Raw genomic sequence first — 24,415 nt, 5'->3', positions numbered from 1 at the left:
AGTCTCCTGGGTCTCCTTCTCATCCTTCAAAACCCTTCTCGGCCTCCTCTGGGAATCCTTGCCCAACGTCTTGGGCAAAGCCAGACTCTTCTTCCCCATTGTTAAATCACACCCTAATTGTGTGTTCAGTTGTCTCCCCAGCCAGACTGGAAGCTGGGAAAGAGAAGGGCCTTGTCGGATGCCTCTTTGCGTCCTCCACCAGTGCCCAGTGTAGTGCCAGGTACAAACTGAATATTGAGAAAACATGGTAAAACTAGGAGCCTGGCTTCTCCTTGCAGCTTTACTTTCTTTTCTTCCTAGCAAATGAGTTCAAGATTCTTAGAAAAAGGTATTTCATGATAAATAAGTGAACAAACAGCAAAACAAAATCGCAGGTGCGGCCTCTCACCTGTGCTCCGGGTCAGGATAGGGCACCACCCAGGGGCGGTTGCGCACTGCTGGGTTCCAGAGCCGCAGACTACAAGTCCCAGGAGGCGGTGAATGACCGCCCGGCTCTCCACGCCACGCCCCTCCCAGGGGGTAAGGCGGGGCCGGAGGGCGGGGCTCAGGGGCAGCGAGTCCCGGGCCGGGTGTAGTCTGGAGAGTGATACTCCCCAGTAGCTCTGGGGCGCACAAAGCGCAGGCGCAGCGGGTTGGGTGGCAGCAGCATCCAGTAGCGGCTGTTTTGGCAGCAGCATCCTGCAGCAGGTGTAGACAGGTGGGTGCATCAGGGGGAGGCTGGAGAGGGAGTTTGCTTGCACCTGGCCCTCTTGTCTTACCTGTGTCAGGGCTTGGAGGTGGGAGGGAGCGGCAGGAGAAGCAGGGACACGGCCGGGCCTGCCAGCCCAGGTGTGCCAGCCCTTGCTACGCAGCAAGTGGGGGAGGGGCAGAGGCACCTGATCGCAGGTAAGTTGCCCTTAGGAATAGAGTACACCTAGATTCCAATCCAAGTTCCATCACGTACATGAACAAGTCAATGTATTTATCGCTCCGTTTGTGGATCTGCAAAATAGGAGTAAATATCCTCCTCGACTGACAGTTACAGTTGGGACAAGGTAAGGTGGTATAGTATGTGCAGTGGTTCCCAAACTTTGCTGCACGTTGAATCGGCTAGGGATCTTTAAAGACTACCAGCGCTTGCTTCCCACCCCCAAACATTCTGAATTAGTTTTTAATTGAGTATGACCTGGGCATCTGGAGTTTTTAAAGCTCCTGCTGGTATAATGGTTAGAAGCTAGGACTGCTGGGTGTGAGTCCTGGCTCCATTGCTTACTAGTCAAGTGGGTCTGCACAAATGACTGGACCTCTCCAAGCCCCAGTGTCCTGGGTGTAACAAGGTTCGTGGTGAGACTTCAATAAGGTAATAGACGAAGGCACTGAGACCTGTACCTGGCATAGTGCTCAGTCAGCCAGCTGCTGTTGAACCATTATTTTATGCGCTTTATGAACGGCTCAGATGAGGTTCAAGTGTGAGGAGGCTTTTCTTATTACGAAGGTCCCTCGTTTGTTGCTGTGATTCTAATATTCTGTGCTGCCAGCATTTCAGAATCCCAGGGTTTCTAACATTTTATGAGTTACTCACTCCAACCTCTACCTGCCTCACAGTCACACCTCTACGGGTCTAGAAAGAAAGGCCAGGAACAGGGGACCTGGCCAAGGTTATGGAACTGAGATTGGAATACAGACTCCTGCCCCCACCCCCACCCCAGCACAGCGGTGGCTGCTCCGCTGACCCCACAGGACAGTGCTGCCATTCTCTGCCTGGAGCAGAGTGGGGAGGAGAAAGGCAGGCTGGCCTTGTTTGTTTACTTACACTCCTTTAAACCTTCCCTGTTTCCTGGGTGGTTCCCCCAAGGAGGACAGGGCTGGGGGCTTCTCTCCCCAGAGCTGCTCTGGAACTGCTGATGAGGCCTGTGTGTCTTGTGGCTCCTCTGACAGGTCCCGCCTGACTCCATCCTGGGAAGTCCTTTTGAAGAAATGGCCCTGGTGAGGGGTGGCTGGCTGTGGAGACAGAGTGAGTGACCCTGGGCCAAGCCTTGTGCAGGGGAAGGAGTGAGGACAGTGGCTTATTGGTCCGGCCACAGGGAACCCTTCTCCCAAGAAATCAGGCCCTTTAAAGTATATATATATATATATATATATATATATATATATATATATATATGTTTTTTATTGATTACTAGCAGTGGTTCTCAACCTTCCTAATGCCGCGACCCTTTAATACAGTTCCTCATGTTGTGGTGACCCCTAACCATAACATTATTTTCGTTGCTACTTCATAACTGTGATTTTGCTACTGTTATGAATTGTAATGTAAATATCTGATATGCTATATGGGTTTTCCGATGGTCACGACCCACAGGTTGAGAACCGCTGGATTAGAGAGAGAGAGGAAGGGAGAGGAAGAGAGAGAGAAACAGAGACAGACGTTGATGTGAAAAACATCGATCAGTTGCCTCCCGTACACATCCCACCCTGGATGAAACCCAGAACCCCAGGAATTGAACTGGTGACCTTTGGGTGCACGGGATGACACTCAGCCAACTGAGCCACATGGCCGGAGCAAACCAGGCCCTTTTTATTCTCCCCACCTTTGTCCGTGCTTTTCCCTGTGCCTGGAATGTCCTTCCTGTTCCTCACTGCCTGGTAAACTTCTCCTTATTCGTCAAGACCCAGCTCAGATGTCCCCTTCTGTGAGGAGCCTTCTCCACATTTCCTCTAACCCCCACCCCAGCCCATGCTGCAACACCAAACTGGGTTAGAGGCTCGCCTCTCTGATCCCCAGTGCCTTATCCACACCTATTACAGCATCGATCTCCCTATAACTGTCTTTACCTGTGGGTGCCACCTCCCCCCACCCTCCACCCCATGCAGGCCCCAGACTGTGAGCTCTTCAAGGGCAGAGACTGGCTTCGATCCTCTGTGAGTCCACACCACCCCAGCCCATGGCTGGCCACATAACAAAGCTCAGAACAAAATGAAAAATGCGCCTGTGCTTTGGAACCCATAAGGCTCTAAGAAGCTCTCTTGTGTCTTTGCCCTTTCTGTTAAGATTTACAATCACAAAATGTCTGAAGCTAGGGCTCAGCTTCCAGACCCACGCTCTGATCAGAGTCATGGTCTCAGCAAGAGCTCTTCTGGCTAGGAGCCCCCTAATCCCCTCCATGACCTATTCTCAGTTCATTTGGTTCAGGAAATACTGAATCCAGGTCCAGCTGTGGACCCTGCCCCCCCCCCCCCCCCCGCCCATCTGATGGAAGAGGCAGACACTACATGAATGACCAACACACAGGTCAGAGATAAGAGCTAAGACAGAGGCTTAGGGTAGGGAGAAGTCTTTGCCTTTAAAGAGACTGGGGGATTAGCCTTGGAAGCCCTCAAGGGAGGAATCAGATCACTCATTTGCCATTCAAAATGTTTATGGAGCCCCTGCCATGTGTTAGGCCTAATGGGAGGCAATGGGTGAGCAAGACAGAAAGAGGACCTGTCGTCATTCCCGGGGATAGGCAAGGGTGGTTGCAACTCCCAGGGACTGGGGCCAGGGGACTCAGGGAGCCCATCCAGGGCTCTGGCCCCCAGCAGGCCCTGCGATCAGCCTGCCTGGCGGGTCTGGAATATCTCACAGGCTCTATCCTTCGCCGCTGGAAACGGAACTGGTTCGCTCTGTGGCTGGATGGGACCCTGGGCTACTACCATGATGAGAATGCGCAGGACGAGGAGGACCGTGTGCTTATCCGCTCCAATGTTCGCAACATAAAGATCGGCCAGGAGTGCCAGGGTGAGAAGCCCTTTCCTTTCGGGCACTGTGACTATGAGTACGGCCCTCCCATCGTGTCTGTCCCAGAACACATGCATTGCAAGGGGCTGTGCCCCATGGGGACCCCTTATCTGTGTGTCTGCCTTTAGATGTGCAGCCCCCAGAGGGCCGGAGCCGAGATGGGCTGCTGACTGTGAGTCTACGGGAAGGCTCCCGCCTGCACCTGTGTGCGGAGACTCAGGATGACGCCATGTGAGTTGCTCCCAGGAGAGGATGGGATGGTATCCTAGGGAGTGTGATCAGATGCCTGCTCCTCACTGGGAATTCTGGTTCCCTGACATTAGGAAGAGGGGACAGACAGGCCAGTCAGGTTGGTGGGGCCTGGAGGAGTGGATTTGATGGTCCATGGTGATTGGTAAGGTACCCCGTTGGACTGCTGGGGGAGGCGTGTGCACACCTGCCTCAAGTGTGTGGCCCCTGATCATTCAGAGTCAGGTCTTTCGCAGTCTCTGAGGTGAGCCCTCACTTAGGAGCGATACAAAGGAACAGAGCCCTGTGGCATCCTCAAAGGACCCTCCTTCTGAAATGATGTCCTGGTTGGAGACTGATCTGAGGAGCGGACCCTGACCTGCCTAACAGAGGCCGCCTGCCATGTCATGGGGGGCCCCCAATGTCAGACTCAGGTCCACACTGTGAGACTGGCTGTATCTTCAGGCACCGGCTGCTCACTCACATTCTTTCCCTTCCTACCCTCTGGCAGAGGGTCAGGTGGCCTTTGCATTGTAGGAGAGTAAATGAGACGGGGTGTGTGGGAGTGGGGGAAGCTGAGCTCTGGGTAGACAAAGCACAGAGCTGCCTTGTCCACCCGACAGGTGCCATGGCAACCAACAAAAGCCCAATTGTCCTGTGTCCACTGGGCCTTTCCAGGGCTCTGGGGTCAGAGTGTTGGGGAACTGTTTGTAGGTTTTGGATGGGGGCGGGGGGGGGCGGGCACTGCAGCTAGAGAACCAGCCTAGGCATGTCAGAATCTGAAGGCCCCGAGGAGACCCCCAGGCCCATTGTCTGTTGTCTACATGGGGAAACTGGACCTTCTAAAGGGTAAAAACTATGGACTACGAATGAATTACGAGGTTCCAGCTCAACTGAGGGCTCTGTCCATGTGACTGGGGCAGGAGAGGGGGTCACCTTTGTATGTTCAAAGGATCTTACCCTCCCCCAAAAAACTGGGGCAAGAGTCTGGGTGAGGGAATTAAATCTAAAATGGAGGGGCTCATCGCCCTTCTTCCAACCCTCCCTCATAGTGTGGTGGGGTTTGCTTTGCAGAGCTTGGAAGACTGCGCTGCTGGAGGCGAATTCCACCCCGGTGAGCCCCCACCCCCTCCTTCTCTCCTCCCCACCCCTACCTGCCATGGAATCATGGGTGATTCAGACTCGGTCTCCGCCTGCCAGGAGTTCTCAATTCCCATATACAGTCAAACCTGGGTTCTCAAACGACTCCCATCTGGAACTATTTGGTTCATGGGATAAATGTCTCGGTCCTTGAATAAAACTTCAGTTCTGGATCTGACAACCCTTTCATGCAGATATATCCAGTATGCCAAAAAGCATCTCTCAGGCCACAAGCAAAGGAGAGAATTGGAGTCTACTGCTAAACCTTGCATTGTTAACATCTCAGGAAATTGTGCTGTGAATATTTTTTTGTGTTTTTGTTTGTTTGTTTGTTTGTTTGTTTTTGTTGGCAAAATGGACAACTAGCACAATTTTAAAACATCAAGAGTGCTAATGTTGCTAGGCGTGTGAAAGAAACAGTGATCACAGGCCACTGAAGAGTTAGAAAAATTGTTGATTTGGATAAACAAAAAGCAGTTAGCCAGTGACAGCATTTTGAGGCAGCAACATGTGATGAAAAAGGAAAGATCACATGCTGACTTCCTGAAAGGTCCCTGGAAAAGTGCTACAAGTGGTTCACTGAAGGCAAGTAGGGGTTCAATAAATGTAAGAAAAGAAGTGTTTGTTTATAGGTTAAACAGTACATTAGACATGGACTGTATATAAGAAAGGTTAAAACAGGGAATCATGCCCTGCCGGTTTGGCTCAGTGGATAAAGCATGGGCCTGTGGACTGAAGGGTCCTGGGTTTGATTCTGGTCAAGGGCATGTACCTCAGTTGCAGGCTCCTCCTTGGCCCCCTGCCCTAGTCAGGGCTCATGCAGGAGGCAACCAATCGATGTGTCTCTCTCAAATCGATATTTTTCTCTGTCTTTCCCGCTCTCTTCCACTCTCTAAAAATCAATGAAAAAAAATATCCTTGGGTGAGGATTTAAAAAATAAAAATAAAGTAGCTGTACCATTTAAAAAAAATAAGCGCTACATTATAAAAAAAAAATCAAACGGAATCATCTGGGGGTCTGGAACAAATTAATTCAATTTACATTATTTCTAATAGGAAAAAATGACTTGGTTTTTGAACAAATCGCTTTCTCGAATAGCCTTCCAGAATGAATTAAGTTTGAGAACTGAGGTGCCACTGTATGTGAGTGAATTGACTTGTGCAGACTCTGATGCCCTGAGTCTCAAGTAGGAAAGGACAGAAGATGGTTCACTGGTGCTCAGAGGAGGGGGAGAGAGGCCTCCAAGAAGGGGATGGCATGTGAGCTGGGGGAAAGGAACTGCCTTTTATTGAGCAACTATTATGTGCCAGGTGCGGTACAGATGCAATTCCAGCTATTCCTCATCAGTCCTCTCTGCAGATGATGACTGAGTTTCATTCATGTACACAGCAAACGTTTACTGACTTTCTACTACATGCCAGGCACTGTGCCAAGGGCGAGGGATCAGAGGTGAGCTCCGGAGATGTGGGCCCTGCCCTCCTGGACTCAGCCTACTGGGAAGCCAGATGTGAAGCAACTAATTATACGGTTGTTTGTTCCATTGCAATGGTGGTAACTGCTCTGATAGAGACATGCAGTGTACATTCAGTTTGTGGCCACCCTGGAGGCCTGATTCAGATGGGAGTTCAGACAAGGCTTACACTGAGACCTGAAGTATAAACAAACTGGGTGAAAGGGGTGGGGTGGGGTGAATGGAACAGCTTTCCAGGAAGAGGGAACTGCATGTGCAAAGGCCCTAGAGCAGTGGTTCTCAACCTGTGGGTCGCGACCCCTTTGGCGGTCCAACGACCCTTTCACAGGGGTCGCCTAAGACCATCCTGCATATCAGATATTTACATTGCGATTCATAACAGTAGCAACATTACAGTTATGAAGTAGCAACGAAAATAATTTTATGGTTGGGTCACGACATGAGGAACTGTATTTAAAGGGCCAGAAGGTTGAGAACCACTGCCCTAGCGGGATTAAGACTTTGGCAAGTTGAAGAACAAAAAGAAGGCTGGGTGGCAGGAGCTCAGGGGGTGAGCGGGCAATGGGGAAGGAGGGTGGCAGGACATGGCGGGCTGTGTTAAGGATGTGTTTCTCCGAAGAGCATCAGGAAGTCATTGAAAGTTTTTAAGCAGAGCAATGGCACAAATAGGTCAGACGAGATTTGTGTTTTTAAAAAGATAGTCTTACTGGTAGGTAGGAAACGGGTAGTAGAGGGTAAAAGTGGATCCTGGAGACCAGTTAGAAGGCTGGGACAGTGTCCAGGTGACTGGCTGGAGGACTGGACTAAGGCCTTGCTGGCGGAGACAAGCTGACGAGGATAAGGCATGTTTAAGAGGTAGAGCCAACAGAACTTCATGAGGTGTGGGTTTGAGGAGCTGTCCAAAGCCCCTAGCTCAATAGTGGCCCACCTTCCCTTGACCCCCATCTGCCTGTCTCCAGATTCCATGCTTGCTCCTTCTATCTGTGGTACAGTGGGGAAAACGGGGGTGCATTTAGAAACTCCTTCAGACCTGATATAGATATAAAAGGTCTTAATAAAACATAACATTAAAAAACAACCCCCCTCAGGCATCTACCTTCTGAGAGCCGGGCATGCCGATGAGCACCTGACATCGGTTATATCATTTAAACTTCCAACAACGCTGGTAGGGGGTGATGTTTTCAGCCCCATTTTACAGATAGGGAAGCTGAAGTTCAGAGGGAGTGATGTGTCCAAAGTCTCATAATTTTAAGTCAGTGAAAAAGCCTGTATTGGAATCCAGGTCAGTGTGAGATTTTGAGGGAAATTGCATGAGCAGAGGCAGGGAGGTGACATGTGCACTTGTGTGTATGTGCGCACGTGTGCATCAGAGCCAGGAGTCTGGCCTGTCTGGAGGGTAATGTGCGGACGGAAAGATGGCCTCTGAAGAGCTATGTCACTAAGGGCCTTGAAGTCCAGTTACAGGAACTGAACTTTACCCCAGGGCTGTGGGGAGCAGTAAAAGTCACTAAGCAGGAAGGGATGTGGTCAAACTTTGGGGAGCAGACTCACGCTTCTGGGTGAAGGCTGGATTAGAGGAAGCTAGGAGTGAGGAGGCTGGGCTGTGGTCAGTAGGATGGAGGTGGAGGGACCCCAGTTGTGTTAAACTGGCTCTGAGCTCCAAATCCCCCTTATACAGGGCAAATCAGTCCCTCCTGAGAGACGGAAGGAAGGAGGTGAGAGCTGACCGTTCTGCACTCTGACTCTATGAAGCTGCCTTGACCCTTCTCTTCCTGCCCCCCTTCCTGCTGCTCTGCTTACCATACCACTCTGCTCTGACCCTCTACCGCACCCCCCACTGCTCTACACACACACATCCCTCCGGTCCCAGAGCTTCTCAAGGGGGGTGTGTTTGTGTCTCTGTGTCTTTGTACCAGTGTCTGCCTGTCTCTGAGTGTTCATGCCTGTGTGTGGGGTCTTCTCTGTCTTGTATCTATGCAGGAGTGACCTGCACTTTCTCTCTTCACATGCTGCAGGTTTATACTCTGCTCTGGGTGGGGGTTCTAGGGAACACAGGGCCAGGGGCAAGGCTGGGGGGGTCAGTGAAGGGGGCAGGTGGCTGGAAGGGCAGGTCATAGCTGTTTTGTCCTCTCTGGAGACGGGAGCCTCAGCAGCCCGAAACACGTGAAGGTGGGCTAATTCTGGAGAGATGCTACTGATCTTTCTTCCCTGAGTAACTCTGGCAAAATCACCCCCCTCCGTGTCTCCCCCCTTTACCATGGGTGAGGAGGAAGAAGACACCCCAGCCCCTGCCCAGCTGGCAGAGGGCTCTGGTAGGGCCTATTAAGAACTCTGAGTCTCTCCAGATGTAGAGCCTCTGATAACTCCTTCCTCCCCCTTCTTGGGTTTCTGTGGCCTGAGCAGGCCCCAGCTGGAGCCACCGTCCCTCCCAGAAGCCGCCGGGTTTGCCCCAAGGTCAGGTGTGTGACCAGCTCGTGGAGCCCCTGTAATGTTGAGAGGCGAATCTGGGTAAGTGCTGACTTAGCCCTTCTTGCCTCCATCCTGGCCACCAGGATGTGCCTCCCAAACTGGGCCTGGTCACATCCCTTCCTGGCTCACAAACATTCCTTGGCTCCGGTCATCCATCGGACACCAACCACAACCCTGCTTTCAAGGCCTCGGGATCTGGCCTGAGCCAGTCTTGCCTACACAGGCCCCTCATCTCCTGTGCTCCAACTGCTTTGCTGTACCCTCTGTCCTGGCTGCTCTAGACCTTTCTTTCTTCCCAGCCTTTGCACATGCTGTTCTCTCTGCTGTGAAAACCCTTCGTTTCCATATTCACTTGACAAACTGATGTTTATCCTCTAAGACCCACTCCAAAGGCTGCCACCTCCTCAGGGAGGACTCCCAGACCTCCAGGCACCGTCACTCCCTCCCACATCTCCCTGCACTGATGCTCAGCACTGTCTTCATTCTGCCTGGTTTCCATCCTGGTTATTTCTCTTGTTCTCTCATGAGACCTGGAACGTCCTCCAAGGCAAGGACCTTGTCTGATCAGCTCTGCCCTATGGAGCCTGGCACAGTGCTGGGTATACAGCAGGTCAATGACTACTCAGTGATGGAGAGACAGTCTATTCTGACCCTCCTTATTCCTGGTGCACAAGGTCAGGCACAAGTAGGCCCAAGGCAATGTTTACTGAATGAGCAAACAAGTGAATGGACAAAGGGAGATAGGAAGAAGTGAAAAACCTATTATGGCATATTATCATTTATTTCCTGTCTCCCTGCACACCCCCCGTGTTTCTGGAATGCAGGATTTAGGGATGAATCCTCTCCCCAGTGCTCAGCCAGGGCACAGCGGGGGCCTGCCATAGAGTACCTGTGGTCTTATAGTCAACTGTGAGCTCCTTTTCTAGCACAGTGGTGATCAGTGTGGTTGTGCATTAGAATCGCTTAAGGACTTAAAAAAAACAACCCAGAAATGTTCAGATCTTACCTCTGGATGCTCTAATACCACAGGTTTGGCTTTTGGAAATCTGGTTTAAAAATTTCTCTTGGTGATTCTAATGTACAAGAACCACTGAGCCCAGAAGTACTAGGACCAGCCAGTTGCTTAGACGTGGCTCTGCTGGATTCTCACTGTGGCTCAGGAGTGGGCAGTGTAGGACTGTCGCTGTTTACAGATGAGAAAATTGAAGCTCTGAGCTTAATTAATTCATCAGTAGCAGGGCTGGGACTTCCAGCTCAGTATTCTGAGGATCCGCCATTCCCAAACCACAATTCAGGTTTGTTTACAGTGGGGATTCCAAAATATAGGATTTAAAAGATTGTAAACCACCCTGGCCAGTGTTGCTCAGTGGTGGAGTGTCAGTCCATGGACCAAAGGGTCTTGAGATCAATTCCCGGTCAAGGGCAAGTACATGGTTGCAGGTTTGTTCTGGCCCCGGCCAGGGGCGTGCAGGAGGCAACCAACTGATGTTTCACATTGATATTTCTCTCTCTCTTTCCCCATCCCTCCCATCCACTCTCTCTAAAAATAAAAAAATAAAAATTTAAATAAATGGAAAAAATATCCTCAGATGAGGATTTTTAAAGAAAGGCGGTGAACCTTTAAAATATTGCAATAGCCCAAACTGGTTTGGCTCAGTGGATAGAGCATTGGCCTGCGGACTGAAAGGTCCCAGGTTCGATTCCAGTCAAGGGCATGTACTTTGGTTGCGGGCACATCCCCAGTAGGTGTGCAGGAGGCAGCTGATTGATGTTTCTCTCTCATCAATGTTTCTAACTCTCTATCCCGCTCCCTTCCTCTCTGTAAAAAAAATCAGTAAAATATATTTAAAAAATAAAATATTACAATAAGTACACAACAGTTTTTCTGAGGGAAGGGATCTATTTGCATATAACCTGAATCACATGACCCTGCCCCCACTCATAAAAGGGTCTAGGCCTGCAGAGACGGGAGGACCAGGAATCAAGTCCTTTGGTTCTTCTGTCCATGAGGTCTCAGGGGATACCCTGCCCCGTTGCCAGGTGACCCACATGACTTTACCTCTGAGCCTCCCAGGCCTGGAGGATAGAAACAGGAGGCCCACAGGGACATGAAGTGGTGTTTTCCATTCTCTCCAGGGCCTGACAGGGCCACTGGCTTCCTGTGCAGCTGCAGAGGTGTACACTCTGGACCTCAACTTCCCTACCGATAAAATTCGGGATCTGAGTGCTTAGATCTCTCTAGCCCCTGCTAGGCTTGGAGCTCAAATCCTGGCCACCCCCACCAGAAATCCCTATTGGATCACCCTTGGGGAAGGAGCACAGTGAGGGAAGTCACTTGAGACTGAGCTTTGTTTGTCTGAGTCTCCTGCATTGCCCTGGGTCTGGTCATTGTCCCTAGCTTGAAACTGGATTGATTGGATGACCTTAGTTCCAGTCTGACCCTGTATTTGATTCACTTGAGATATATTCAGTATATTAGGCACCTGCCATGTTCCAATCAGGCCTGGTTAGACCCAGGCGCTGCCTTTGGTGGTGATGAGAGGGTGTCTACAAGTCTGATGAGAGAGATTCACACTCACAGGGATACAAACAATGACACTACCAAGCGACTGGTGCTTTGCTGTGATGAGGAAACTCTAAGGCCAATGAGTGCCCAGATGGGAGCCCAACAGAACCTGAGGTTCAGGGAGAGTAATACTGGAGTTGACTCTGAAAGACAAGTTAGGTAGTTGAATAAAAAAAGGTGAGGAGGCAAGCTCCCCATCATTGGGAAATGGCATGGAGATTTGAGAACTCCCCTTTACAGCTAAGTAAATGTGTTTTTTTTTAACCTCCTTGAAGTCTATATTTTATTTTTTGTTAACCCTCACCCAAGGATTTGTTTTTTTCATTCATTGATATTTATAGAGTGGAAGGGAGGAGGGAGGGAGAAAGAGAAAAAGGAGATAAAAAATTCATGTGAGAGAGACACATCAATTGGTTGCCTTCTGCACCTACCCTGACCCAGTCGGGGATGGAACCTGCAACCTAGGTATGTGCCCTTGACCATGAATCAAACCCAACACCCTTTGATGCATGGGCCAACATTCTAACCACTGAGAAACACTGGCCAGGGCTACAGCTAAACTTCTTGAAAGAGATGTCATGATATGTTGGTTCCATCCCTCACCTCTCAGTCATTCTTTAATTCCCTATAGTCTGGCTTCTTTTCCCAATCACTCCTCTGAAAGGTATTTTATCAAGGTCACCCACGGCTTCCAAGGTGCCAAAAATAATGGCTTATTCTCTTGGCACCAGCCAAAAAGATGGACAAAAGAGCATATTTAGAAGATAAAGTCAGGTGACCTGATGGCTGATATGATGTGGAAGATGGGTGTGTGAAGACAAGGGTGCCAACATGATCTCTTGGTTTGAGTGCAGAGTGGTGGCATTTAAAGAAAAGAATTTACAGAAGAGCAGATTGCGGGGATGAAAGGAAGATGAAATCACTTTGAGATGGGTGGAGTTTAAGACACCTGGACTTCAAAGGGGAGTTGGACCATTCAGGTGTGAAGCCCATTTAGAAAGAGATATAGGGTGGAAGGGTGGCCAAGGAGGAGCCAGGAGAGAAGGGGATTCTGCCCTCTCTCCAGGTCTGCTCTCTGTAGGTAAAATGAGGGGCTTGGACTAGGAGCTACTATTTAATTCAGCATATATTTATTCTTAGCATACACTAGACCAGTGGTTCTCAACCTTCTGGCCCTTTAAATACAGTTCCTCATGTTGTGACCCAACCATAAAATTATTTTCGTTGCTACTTTATAACTGTAATATTGCTACTATTATGAATCGTAATGTATATATCTGGTATGCAGGATGGTCTTAGTCAACCCCTGTGAAAGGGTCGTTTGACCGCTAAAGGGGTCGCGACCCACAGGTTGAGAACCACTGCACTAGACCCTGCTGGTGACACACATCAGAGTCCTTGCCTACGGGTAGCTTACATTTGGGGTGCAAGCAGGAAAGGCCCAGAGGAAGGCTAGGAATAAGAGGCACAAGCATAGCTCACAGAGAACTCAGAAAGAAAGGATTCCTTCTGAGCCCAGAAGGGCTTCCTGGAGTGGGTGACTTTTGAGTTAGGCTTGGAGGGGTTGGTAAAAATAATGGGAAGAGAAGGGGGCAGGGAGTGCATTCCTCCCTCCCGGAGAACATTGGCCATTTTCTGAGCCTCCATCCCTAGCTCTGTGGTAACGTGGAGATAATGATGACTGTGGTAAGGAACAGAGGCGGTAACTGTGAACACCTCCCTCAGGCTGGTACATGGTGGATGCTCAATAATACTTTAATTACTTCCTTTCCCTACTGGATCAATTCCATTCCTTCCTCCCCAACCCTCTTTTATTTCCTGGGCCTGGGGCTTGGCCAGGACTCCCTCTCCATGACTAGGAGAGTAGAGAAATTCATCGGGTTTCTCTAAATCAGTGGTTCTCAACCTTGGCTGCACATTAGAATCACCTGGGAATCTTTTTAAAATCCTGATTTCTGGGCCTCATCCTCCAGAAATTCTGTTTCTTTGTTACTAATGTGGCCCCACCCTATAACAAAGAAACAGAATTTCCGGAGGATGAGGCCCAGAAATCAGGATTTTAAAAAGATTCCCAGGTGATTCTAATGTGCAGCCAAGGTTGAGAACAACTGCTCTAAATGGAATCTTTAGAGAGCTGCTAGCAAATATCAGACTACCTATGAAGGAAGTTGGAAGCCATGGAGAATTATTTTGAACATGCTTTTTAAATATGTCTTAATTGATTTTTTTTAAGGGTGAGGGAGAGAGAGAGACATTAATAAGAGAGAACTATCATTCGGCTACCTCCTGCACACCCCCTACTGGGGATCAAGCCCGCAATTTGGGCACGTGCCCTGACCAGGAATCAAACTGGTGACCTCTTGGTTCATGGGATGATGCTCAATCCACTAAGCCACACCAGCCGGGCACCATGGAGAATTTTTGATTTGGGGAGTGCTAGGTGGGAGGCCAGGGCAGAAAATGGCCTCATGGATGAGGCTGAGCTTTAGAATACAAGGACCCTGGCCTGGTGGAGAGGCAGGGCTTTTCTCCATGAGTTTGCTGGCCCCTGGGGACCCAATTCTAAACTTGGGGAGGCAGCTCCATGGGTCCAGAGGGGCTTGAGCTGGGTGTAGTGGGTACGGGATCAAACCCGGGCCAGGGAATTCCCAGGCAGCTAACCTGGCAGGGCTCCCCAGGTGCGTATCTACAGCCCGTACCAGGACTACTATGAGGTGGTGTCTCCCAACGCGCACGAGGCCACATATGTTCGAAGCTACTATGGACCGCCCTACGGACAGCCCTACCCAGGTAAGTTTCTGGCCCGCCCAGCTTCCTGCTTCCATCCAGGACCAGGCCCGGGTCAGGCCCCACCCTTTTAGTGACCAAGGATTTTCTCAGGCAGAACCCTCTACAGGGCCCTCCCCATCCCAAAACGCGGACTAGCACTTGTGTTAGAGCCCCTTCCCATCCCAGGGCGACTCACGTCTCCAGGCCGCCTTTTTCTCAGGCCGCTCAATACCCGTTCCTGCGCTGGTAATGACCCCTGGTGGCTAATGCGGGAATGGCAGCCCCCCCCCCATGTGGTCTGGAGGTTCTTGGAGATCCCGGGGTTTCCTTGCCTTTCCATCCTAGCCCGTATCCACAGCAGACCCAAGGCCTGGAAGCCGTGGGGCGGGCCGCACTTCTTTCCCACGTTAAGGCCTCAGTTTCTCCGACTCGGGAACAGAGCAGTGGGCTCAGCGCCTTACTTGGGGTCGGGCTGAAGTCAAGCGGGAGGAGCGGAGCGCCGTTCGCTCTGTTCCTTCGTCTCTCCGCAGGCCCCGGAGGCGTAACGCACGTGGTAGTGCGGGAGGATCCCTGCTACAGCTCGGGAGCCCCGCTGGCCATGGGCATGCTCGCGGGGGCGGCCACCGGTGCGGCGCTGGGCTCGCTCATGTGGTCGCCCTGTTGGTTCTGAGCTCTGAGACTCAGCGCGTGGACCCTGCGCATAGTTTACTCCTTGCCCCACCCCTCCACCCAAGCCCTGCCCAACTTTGGCCTCTTTCTATTAGCCATGCGAAGCTTGGATCTCCCCCTCCTACTCCCCACCCTCATCCCCAACAAGGGAAGAAGCTACCATCCGAGGCACAAACGTTAACTAAAAATCCTTGTCTCTACTGCCAGACACCCCAGAAATCCATTATAGACACACGGATATATTTGCCCCAAACACAACAGGGCACAAAAAAACAACTCCTGTGGCTTTCAAGTTTCCCAGGTGCTGGAGACACAGAAGTCAGGTTCTTCCTGGGGTGGCTCCAGGCCTGGTTGGGGAAAACAGCTGTACACACTTGACGATGCAGAGTTATCAGTCCTTTGACAGTAAGAGGGCAGAGAGTGAGGCATGCAGGCTAGAAGTAAGGTTGTTGGCCAGAGTGCAGAGCCATGACCATCATGGCATATCAAAGAAATTAAAGGGGCTCGGGGAGGGAGGCAGGGGTCAGATCATTATACCCCTCTAGGTTAAGAAGGTTGCTGAGTAAGGGGGAGGTGTGAGGTTTCTTTAGAGGAAGTTTCATAATAAATGAATATATTGCCTGTTGTTGTTTTTTAACACATATCCAAACCCAAAACACTGTACATTTAGCCCCATCCTTCCCACTACCAGCTTACTGGGTTCCCTGTTCCCTCAGTGTCCACAGAACACCCGTTTCCCACCTGTTTGGGACCTCCAGCCCTAGGATCCTCCATCAGGAAATGCATTTCTGCTCCCCAGAGGCTTGGCCCTGTGCCCTCAGCTGTGGCTATCACCCTCTTAGGTTTTGTCTCCTCCTTCACTCTGGGAAAGATGGCAGTGTTCACTTTTGGGGCATAATCTACCTTTGTCTCAGCTCAGAAGGCCCCCCACATGTGCCTCCCTGCTGGTTGTCCAGTAGTCTCCCCATTTGGTCTCCTTCCAGTCTCCTGTCCCAAACACCACAGAAATGCTAATGTTCCTGCCCAGTAGCCAGAGTAGCCTGCAAAAGTTCCCCCGGAGAGAGGGGCCTCAGTGCCCTGCTGCAGACTAATAAAGATGTGTTGGCTCTAGCCCTGGCTCTGGCTCTGTTTGTTCTCCCTGGGCCCTGTCCCCCTAGGGACCCTAGGGCCTAGGTCATCTCCATGACTCAGCACCTACGAGTGCTTTCTCTGGTGTAGTGAGAAGTGTGGGTTCTGAGGTCAGGTAGAACTCGTGAGAGCATGTTAGCTGAGCAGTTTGGGGCAAATAACCTGATTCTTGCTTTCCCTCCCCCGCCCATAAGGTAGCAAGCTGAAGTTGGCTATCCCTGAGGGCTCAAGAGAGAGGCTATTATCAGGGTGTCTGTCATCTGAGCTAATGGGTGAGCCTGCTTTCTGAGAGTTCTGTAGTGTTGGGATCTTTCCCAATACGTTCTCATCCTTCTACAGTGAGTTGGTCCCAGAGACCAGGTTGTCAGGGAAGGAAATACAACCAACCATCTTGCATCAGGTCTTTTGAGGCTGCAGGTGATCTGGGAAAGATGGTCTAAAACAACAGGGCTCTGAGAAGGGATGGGTGGTGTCTGAAAGGAAAGTTAGGGCACTGCTCCCAGAAGTAGGATGAACAGATGTGAGATGGGTGGCAAAAACCTCAGGTGTCCACTTCAGCCATATTCCCAGATAAATCAACTGAGAGGAGGGAGATGTCAACATCGATTCAATGAGGTAAGAGAGGAACACGGTGCCTCTGAGGAGGAGGTATCCAACTCTAAGGGAACTGGGGAAAGCTTTGGGAGAGGAAGTAAAAATTCTGGGTGAACCTTGCCAAGTACAGAAGGGAGAGCTTTCCACACAGAAAGAACAGATGGAAGAAATGGCATGAACAAAGGCCTTGGAACACATTGGCCTTGAGAGCACTATGAAGGTCAGAAAACAGTCTGATGTCACAGCAAGTTGTATGGTGACAGGGGTGGTGAATGTGGCCAGGTTATAAAGAACCTCCCACAACTGGGTTTAAGGGCTCTTTTCTTTGTGCCTCTACAGCTTCAGGGTTACCATTTGCCATCACCCTGATAACACTATGGTTCTTAACACTCACCCCACTGTACAGGGCAAGAGGGATGCAAATGGATGCTCCAAATGCAGTTCGCTTCAAAATCTCTCCACTAACAGTATTGCAGCATGAATTTTTATCTTCCAGCTGTCCAACAATTATAAAATTACTAGAGGCCCAGTGCACAAATTCATGCACAGGTGGGATCCCTCTGCCTGGCTGGCGATCGGGGCCATCTCGCCCAGTCCTGCTCAGGGCCAATCGGGGTGGCTGGCTGGGAGGAGGAACCACGGGAGGTTGGCTGTGGGAGTGCACTGACCACCAGGGGGCAGCTCCTGCATTGAGTGTCTGTCCCCTGGTGGTCAGTGTGCATCATAGCTACCAGCCGGCCAGCCTTAACGGTCACTTAGGTTTTTATATATATAAACTAGAGGCCTGGTGCACAAACATTTGTGCACTGGGAGGGGGGGTCCCTCAGCCAGGCCTGCACCTCTCTCAGTCCAGGACCCCTCGGGGATGTCCACCTGCTGGCTTAGGCCTGCTCCCCAGGGAACTGGGCCTAAGCTGGCAGTCAGACATCCCTCTGGCAGCCCGGGAGCCCTTGGGGGATGTCCAACTGACAGCTTAGGCCAGTGGGCCTAAGCTGTAGTAGGACATCCTTAGTGCTGTCAAGGTGGGAGAGGCTCCCACCACTGCCACTGTGCTCGCAGCTGTCAGCCTGGCTTGTGGTTGAGTGGAGCTCCCCCTGTGGGGGCACACCAACCACGAGGGGGCAGCTCCTGCATTGAGTGTCTGCACCCTGGTGGTCAGTGCATGTCATAGTGACCCGTCATTCCACCATTAGGGTCAATTTGCATATTACCCTTTTATTATATAGGATTCTTGAAGAGAAACATTAACCCTCACAGACAACACAGTCTAATCTGGAGGTGCCCCATGAACCACATCTGGCTCACCCATTTGTTTGGTCAGCACAGTATTTTTACCAATTTTTAAATTAAAATGTGATACCACTATACACCCACCTAAATTTCTAACGGTGAAAAAGACAACATTAAATACTGATATATATTTATTGATATCAGAGAGGAAGGGAGAGGGAGTGAGAGATAGAAACATCAATAATGAGAGAGAATCATTGATCGGCTGCCTCTGGCACGCTCCTTATGGGGATTAAGCCCACAACCTAGGCATGTGCCCTTGACTGGAATCGAACCTGGGGCCCTTCAGTCCACAGGCCGATGCTCTACCCACTGAGCTAAACCTGCTAGGGCTTAAACTACTTTTCTTAATACATGCTATTATTGCCTCCATCAGTGGCCCTGTTTTTCAAGTTGCAGCCACTCTCCCTCACTTTTTGTTGTTTTATTTTCCTGGATTCTATGTTCCCCTTTATAGTTCTAGAGAAGAAGTAAGAAGCACATGTTAATTTACAACCTTGGCAGGAATGGGAAACCAAGTCAATAATTGTTTTCTTTTGCATTTTATTTATATATTTTTGGCAGCAAAATTGTGTTTATTTAAAAAAAAAAATCTGGTCTATGAATACATTTTACTGCTTCAGTTGAAGAACCCTAAGCTAAATCAAAATACCAATATTAAAAGCAGCATACTGGTTACTACTGTCTTAAAGATACATAAAAAGAATCAAATGCTACAGTGTAGGAAATCAATCACCCCCATGTCAGAAATCACAACTTCTTTCAAATAAAGAATATGACCCATTTGCCATATTGAATTGATATTTATTTCAGGACATGCCATGTCAAAATAAAACAAAAGAGTCAACCCTTGCCTTTAACAATAATATTGTATTATAAAAGCACTTTACAACTCCATCCCATCTTTGAGTATAAGTTACTGGTATGTGGGCTAATGATTATCTTAAAACATTTCTCTATTCAGACCCATTATCAAGTGCTCTCTGAATATTAGAAGGTGATAATAAATGGGGAGTGGGGGAGGAAGAGGAAAGAGAGGGGAATAAGGTTCTCCCAGTTAAGGGTTTTGTTGTAATGAGGGGATGAGGAAGTATGAAGATACTTTTGTTTTTTTCCATTTTTATACTGTGTTAAGTAATGCTTACAACATAAATTCAGCAGGCTTTTCCTGAGCCACAACTCAGAAAATTTCTTCCTGCAAATAATGTATTTACAAATGTGTTTAACTTACACAGCAATCTCACAATAACTAGTAAAGATTGAAATGGTGCACTCCTAGTATATTTGTTTGCAGTGTTTTAAGGGAAATACATATTGCCATGGTGATGAAGCTCTAAATAGATTAAACAAAACATCTAATAATTAAAAGTAGTTTTAATAAAGGCAAAGAAATAAATATCACCAAAGAAAGATTAATTGTAGCTTAAATATAAAACTAAATTACTAGTTAATTAACCAAACTATACAATAGATCTAATAAAAAGCAAAACCAGCCTGAAAGACCCAACATTTAAAAAAGCTAAAAAATAAGGCATAAATCTGTAATAATATTGAGTTTTATTTCCATTCTCTCTTATCCTCTTCTGTGTATGCTTTTCAGATCTGCTTCTAGGGGCTTATTAAGAAAACCTGCCATTTTCAATCTGACCCCAAATATCCTGAGCAAAGTATTTGCTATTCTGTTAAGGATTCGTTTGTTGGTAAGCTTTAGATATCATCATTTCTACTGGATATAGTAGTTCTGACCAAGGTGCCAAATTTAAATTCTTCCACTGGTTCTTCTTAAAGGAATTTTATTTCTATAGTGACTTGCCTGCACAGCATTAAAAAAAACAAAAACAAAAACAAAAAAACAACCAGGAGAAATCTATTGCTTAAAAAAATTCTTTTAAATAAACGGAAGAACTCTATCCTGATAATTTTAGAATCTTGGAAGAGACAGTTCATTAGAAAAATTAAATATAAAAAAACCTGTTCTGTTTTACTTTTCTCTCCCAGAATCTAACATGTGAAAGTGTCATTAGTTTTGGTCAGAAATAAATTTTTTGTTCATTACTTGTTAAGTACTATGTTCATTAGGACTCATTTTAAAGATGCACCAGAACACTTATTTGAGTACTGCCTACCATGATAATTGAGTTTTGACCTCAAATAAAGTCTAAATAATTTACTTCAGTGCTCAAGAATAATTTTGGACATCTTGACCCAAGGCCTAAAACAAGTGGTATCACTAAAATTTAAAGATAATTCCAGTGGGCTTGGTCTGACTGATGCTTTGCCACCTCTTGTTTGTTTTTAGGAGTGGAGAGTAAGAATAGGAAATGGGTAAGGGAGAGATGAAAAAAGCAGGGAGAGGTCAAGTAGGTAGGCAAATGCTGCTGTGAACAGCTACTCCTTAACCAAGCCACATACTGTTGAGATTTCCATCATTTTGAAGTACATTATCATAACATTAAAAAGGAAAAAAAAGTTAAGAAACTGTATCTAATGTTTAAAATGATCACTGGAATATGCTGGAATTGTTTGACTTTTTGTAAAATATAAATAACATAGACACTGACTTTTTTGTGCTTGTGAAGCTAATAGATCATCTCCACGAGACAGGCAGCAATGATGAATTGCAATACGTTATTACTGAAGGGAAAAGGTTCAAGCCAATATTCACACTGCAGTCAATGAAAGAGTAAGGGGGCCAAAGCAGTGAGCTTCTGGAGAAAAGTTGAAGAGGCCAAGAGGGATTAGCAGGAACAGCCTCCTTCGCTGACTGGTTGATCCTGAGGCTTTTCCAGTTTTATGTCAATCACTGAAACAAAAGTTAAGGACCTATAAATGGGAAAGTACAATTCCAATTCTGCTCAACACTGATATCTCTGGCAACCCCCCCTTCCATTCCTACTAACAGACACTACTTTCTATTTAGCTAGCTCACCATACAACAAACTGCTCTAATAATATAAACTTGCTTATATTCTACTATATGCAGCCAGGGTCAGAATAAGGTTAACCTCTCTATTCATGGGATTTATCCTAAGGAAACTGTTCTACAGGAGCAAGAAACCCTATTAAGATGATGTTCCTTATGGAATTATCTATAATAAAAATCTGAAACTAGCCTACAAGAGAGTTCCAACAACAGGGAGAGAATTTAATAAATGATGGGGACTTAATTCTGTGGAATACATTATGCTATTAGAAGTAATAATGGCTTAGAAAACATAAAATCTTTAGAAGAGAGATGCGCTGAACACAAAGTGCTTAAGTTCTATGGCTTAATAAAAATGTCTGTATATGGAAAAACACTAGAAGATAAATATACAACAAATAATGAAAATACCAAAATTCAAAATCTTTTGAAAAAAAATTGATATTTGATGTGCTTCATTTATGTTCTATTTCTGAAAGCAGAAGCCACAATAAAGTTCCAAACAGAGTTATTTCCTGCCTAGGCCAAATAGAAAACTTGAATGTTAGAAAAAGCAGGGTAGGAAAATATGATATATACTATGGGGTAAATGTACAGAGTCAACAGGAGTCAAATTTAAGAAGAAGGCTGGGCCCTGGCCGGATGGCTCAGTTGGTTGCAGCATCTTCCCGTACACCAAAAGGTTGCAGATTCGATCCCTGGTTAGGGCATATATGGGAGGCAACTGATCGATGTTTTTCTTTCTCTTTCTCTCTCTCCCTCCTTCCCTTGCTCTCTAAAAATCAATAAAAAAACATATCCTTGGGTGAGGCTCAAAATAGAAAAGACTGGATTTCTAAGAGTTTCCTGCTCATTAAAAATCAAGCAAGACTGTGGAATCTCAAGGGGAAGGTAGGGGAGAGTGGGTGGGTAGGAAAAGTTCAACCAAAGAACTTGTATGCATATATGCATAACCCATGGACACAGACAATAGGGTGGTGAAAGCCTAGGGTGGGACTGGGATAGAAGGGGTCAATGGGGGAGAAAAAGGGACATATGTAACACTATAAACAATAAAGATTAAATAAATAACCAAGCAAATGAATACAAATTCTCTCACTGATTAGTTGTAGTGAGCAGCAGGGAGCAAGTTTGCACTTGGATAACCAGATTTCATCCTATATAATAAAAGCCTAATATGCAAATTGTCTCCTCAACCGGGGGTCCTGTCAGGAGTTCGACCGCTTCCTATGATGTGCACTGACCACCAGGGGGTGGTGTGGAACATGGCAGATGTTGGAGATGCCATGCTGGCAGCGGGCCCCAATGGGTCCCAACGAGAGTGGGACCGGGGCGGATGATGGAGCACGTGAGTGGGAGGTGCCAGGCCAAGGCGGGTGTGAGCCACGGGTCACCAGGTGGGGGCCCGATCGCCCTGCCACCGCTGGGCTCCCAGGCGTTGAGGGAGCCAGGTGAGGACCCGATGCTGATCTGATCCCAGGGCAACCAGCAGCGGTGGTGCCGCCTGGCTCACTCAGCACCTGGGAGCTGGATGGTGGCAGGGTGATTGGCAGGGCGATTTGGCCCCCGCAGGTGGTGACCAGGAGGGGTGGTGGGGCTGCTGCCCTGCTCCCTCATCACCTGGGAGCTGGGCGGCAGTGGGGGCAATAGGGTGCGATCAGGTCCCACAGGCGGCGACCAGCCAGGGTGGCAGGTGGCAGGGCCAGGCTCCCAGGTGCTGAGGGAGAAAGGGCAAATAGCAATATTAAAATGTTTTTTCTGCCCTAACCAGTTTGGCTCAGCGGGTAGAGTGTCGGCCTGCAGACTCAAGAGTCCCAGGTTTGATTCCGGTCAAGGGCATGTACCTTGTTTTGCGGGCACATCCCCAGTGGGGAGTGTGCAGGGTGCAGCTGATCGATGTTTCTCTCTCATCAATGTTTCTAACTCTCTATCCCTCTCCCTTCCTCTCTGTAAAAATCAATAAAATATATTTAAAAAAAATATTTTTTCTAATTATTTTCCTTTCAATGTGCACAAATCCATGCACCGGGCTACAAGTTTTGCTATAAAAAAACCTCTTAGCTTCTATGCTCTTCAACCATCAATTTCTGACTATAAAAACCAATGCCATAATATTCCTTAGCCAACCAAGTGGAGCTGCAAAGACTAGTGATAACAACAACATTCTCTGATGAAACAGAAAGGATACTGTCTTCTCTGCTTCTGTCCTGTGTGCTTTCCATTCCAGGCAAAGCTGCTGCAACACGTCGGAAGAGCTATGGAAAAGAGAGAAATGTGATAATTGGCAGGGAAAATTTAACAAATGGCATCAAGTAAAGGTGGATGACTACTGAATGCTGTGTTCAAGGATATAGCTTCTAGGTTATTCCTCATGTAGACCTTACCATGATGAAAGCATTTTACAATATCTATTTAGCCCAGCCAGCGTGGCTCAGTGGTTAAATATCGACCTATGAACCAGGAGGTCACAGTTCGATTTGCAGTCAGGGTACATGCCTGTGTTGTGGGCTCGATCCCCAATGTGGGGCGTGAAGGAGGCAGCTGATCAATGATTCTCTCTCATCATTGATGTTTCTATATCTCCCTCTCCCTTCCTCTCTGAAACCAATAAAAATATATTTAAATAAATAAGTAAATAAATAAAATGTCTATTTAATACTGTATGAAAAGCAGTATGCCAAATACAATGAGGTATAAAGACATGATCCCAGTTTTCCAACTGATGAGATTAGACATGAACAAACAGCTAAGAAATAAGCAGCAAAAATGTCATTTGAGTCATAAATGACATACTATAGCAGTGATGGCGAACCTATGACACACGTGTCAGAGGTGACACGCGAACTCATTTTTTTGGTTGATTTTTCTTTGTTAAATGGCATTTAAATATATAAAATAAATATCAAAAATATAAGTCTTTGTTTTACTATGGATGCAAATATCAAAAAATTTCTAGGAGAAACCAAGATGGCGGCATAGGTAAACACCGGAAATTGCTGCCTCTCACAACAACTTCAAAAATACAACTAAAAGACAAAATGGACATCACCCAGAACTACAGGAAGGCTGGCTGAGTGGAAATTCTACAACTAGAAGGAAAGAGAAAAGCACACTGAGACTCAGAGGACGTGTGGAAATAAAGTGCAGAGGTACGGAGGCGCACACGGCAAGGGCTGGCAACTGAGGACGCGGCTGTCTTTTTGAATCGGGAGGGAGTCTCAAGCCCCCAACTGCTCTGAACTCCAGTTCCGGGAAGTCTCTGGGGACCCAGACTCATACGGGGAGAAACTGGACTATCTGGCAGCGGGCAGAACTCTGAACTCAAGGGCGGCTTTCTCTCAGAGGTGCTTGCAGCGACCGGGACACTGAGACACGGGGCCTCTTAGGGCAGGGCTGAGGATCAGCCATAG

At 48.0% G+C, this 24,415-nt stretch overlaps 2 protein-coding genes across 5 annotated transcripts in view; one reads left to right on the top strand and one right to left on the bottom strand.

The window, feature by feature from the left end:
• The first annotated feature begins 545 nt into the window (after window positions 1-545).
• Window positions 546-16,181, top strand: PLEKHB1 (pleckstrin homology domain containing B1). Of its 2 annotated transcripts, XM_036325028.1 has the most exons (8): window positions 546-697; window positions 1,918-1,993; window positions 3,605-3,757; window positions 3,886-3,988; window positions 5,060-5,099; window positions 9,001-9,105; window positions 14,311-14,422; window positions 14,932-16,181. In XM_036325028.1, exons 2-8 carry the CDS (start codon window positions 1,957-1,959, stop codon window positions 15,069-15,071), a joined length of 690 nt encoding a protein of 229 aa, XP_036180921.1. In that variant the 5' UTR covers window positions 546-697; window positions 1,918-1,956; the 3' UTR covers window positions 15,072-16,181. The 2 variants fall into 2 exon arrangements, with proteins under 2 accessions (XP_036180921.1, XP_036180922.1); XM_036325029.1 differs by lacking the exon at window positions 9,001-9,105 and having other exon boundaries at window positions 552-697.
• Window positions 16,182-18,869: 2,688 nt separating this feature from the next.
• Window positions 18,870-24,415, bottom strand: part of RAB6A (RAB6A, member RAS oncogene family) — a 45,740-nt gene continuing 40,194 nt past the window's right edge. For all 3 annotated transcript variants that reach the window (XM_036325026.1, XM_036325027.1, XM_036325025.1), the window contains 2 exons: window positions 23,194-23,260; window positions 18,870-20,885 (listed from right to left, as the gene is read on the bottom strand). In XM_036325026.1, coding sequence (XP_036180919.1) covers window positions 20,821-20,885; window positions 23,194-23,260 — 132 coding nt within the window. In that variant the 3' untranslated portion in view covers window positions 18,870-20,820. The remainder of the gene's footprint in view (window positions 20,886-23,193; window positions 23,261-24,415) is intronic.

The sequence above is a fragment of the Myotis myotis genome, unplaced genomic scaffold (assembly GCF_014108235.1).
Source record: "Myotis myotis isolate mMyoMyo1 unplaced genomic scaffold, mMyoMyo1.p scaffold_m19_p_10, whole genome shotgun sequence".
Classification (NCBI taxonomy): Eukaryota; Metazoa; Chordata; class Mammalia; order Chiroptera; family Vespertilionidae; genus Myotis; species Myotis myotis.
Note: the sequence above shows the minus strand (reverse complement) of the source record. Positions and strands in the feature narration are given on the sequence as shown.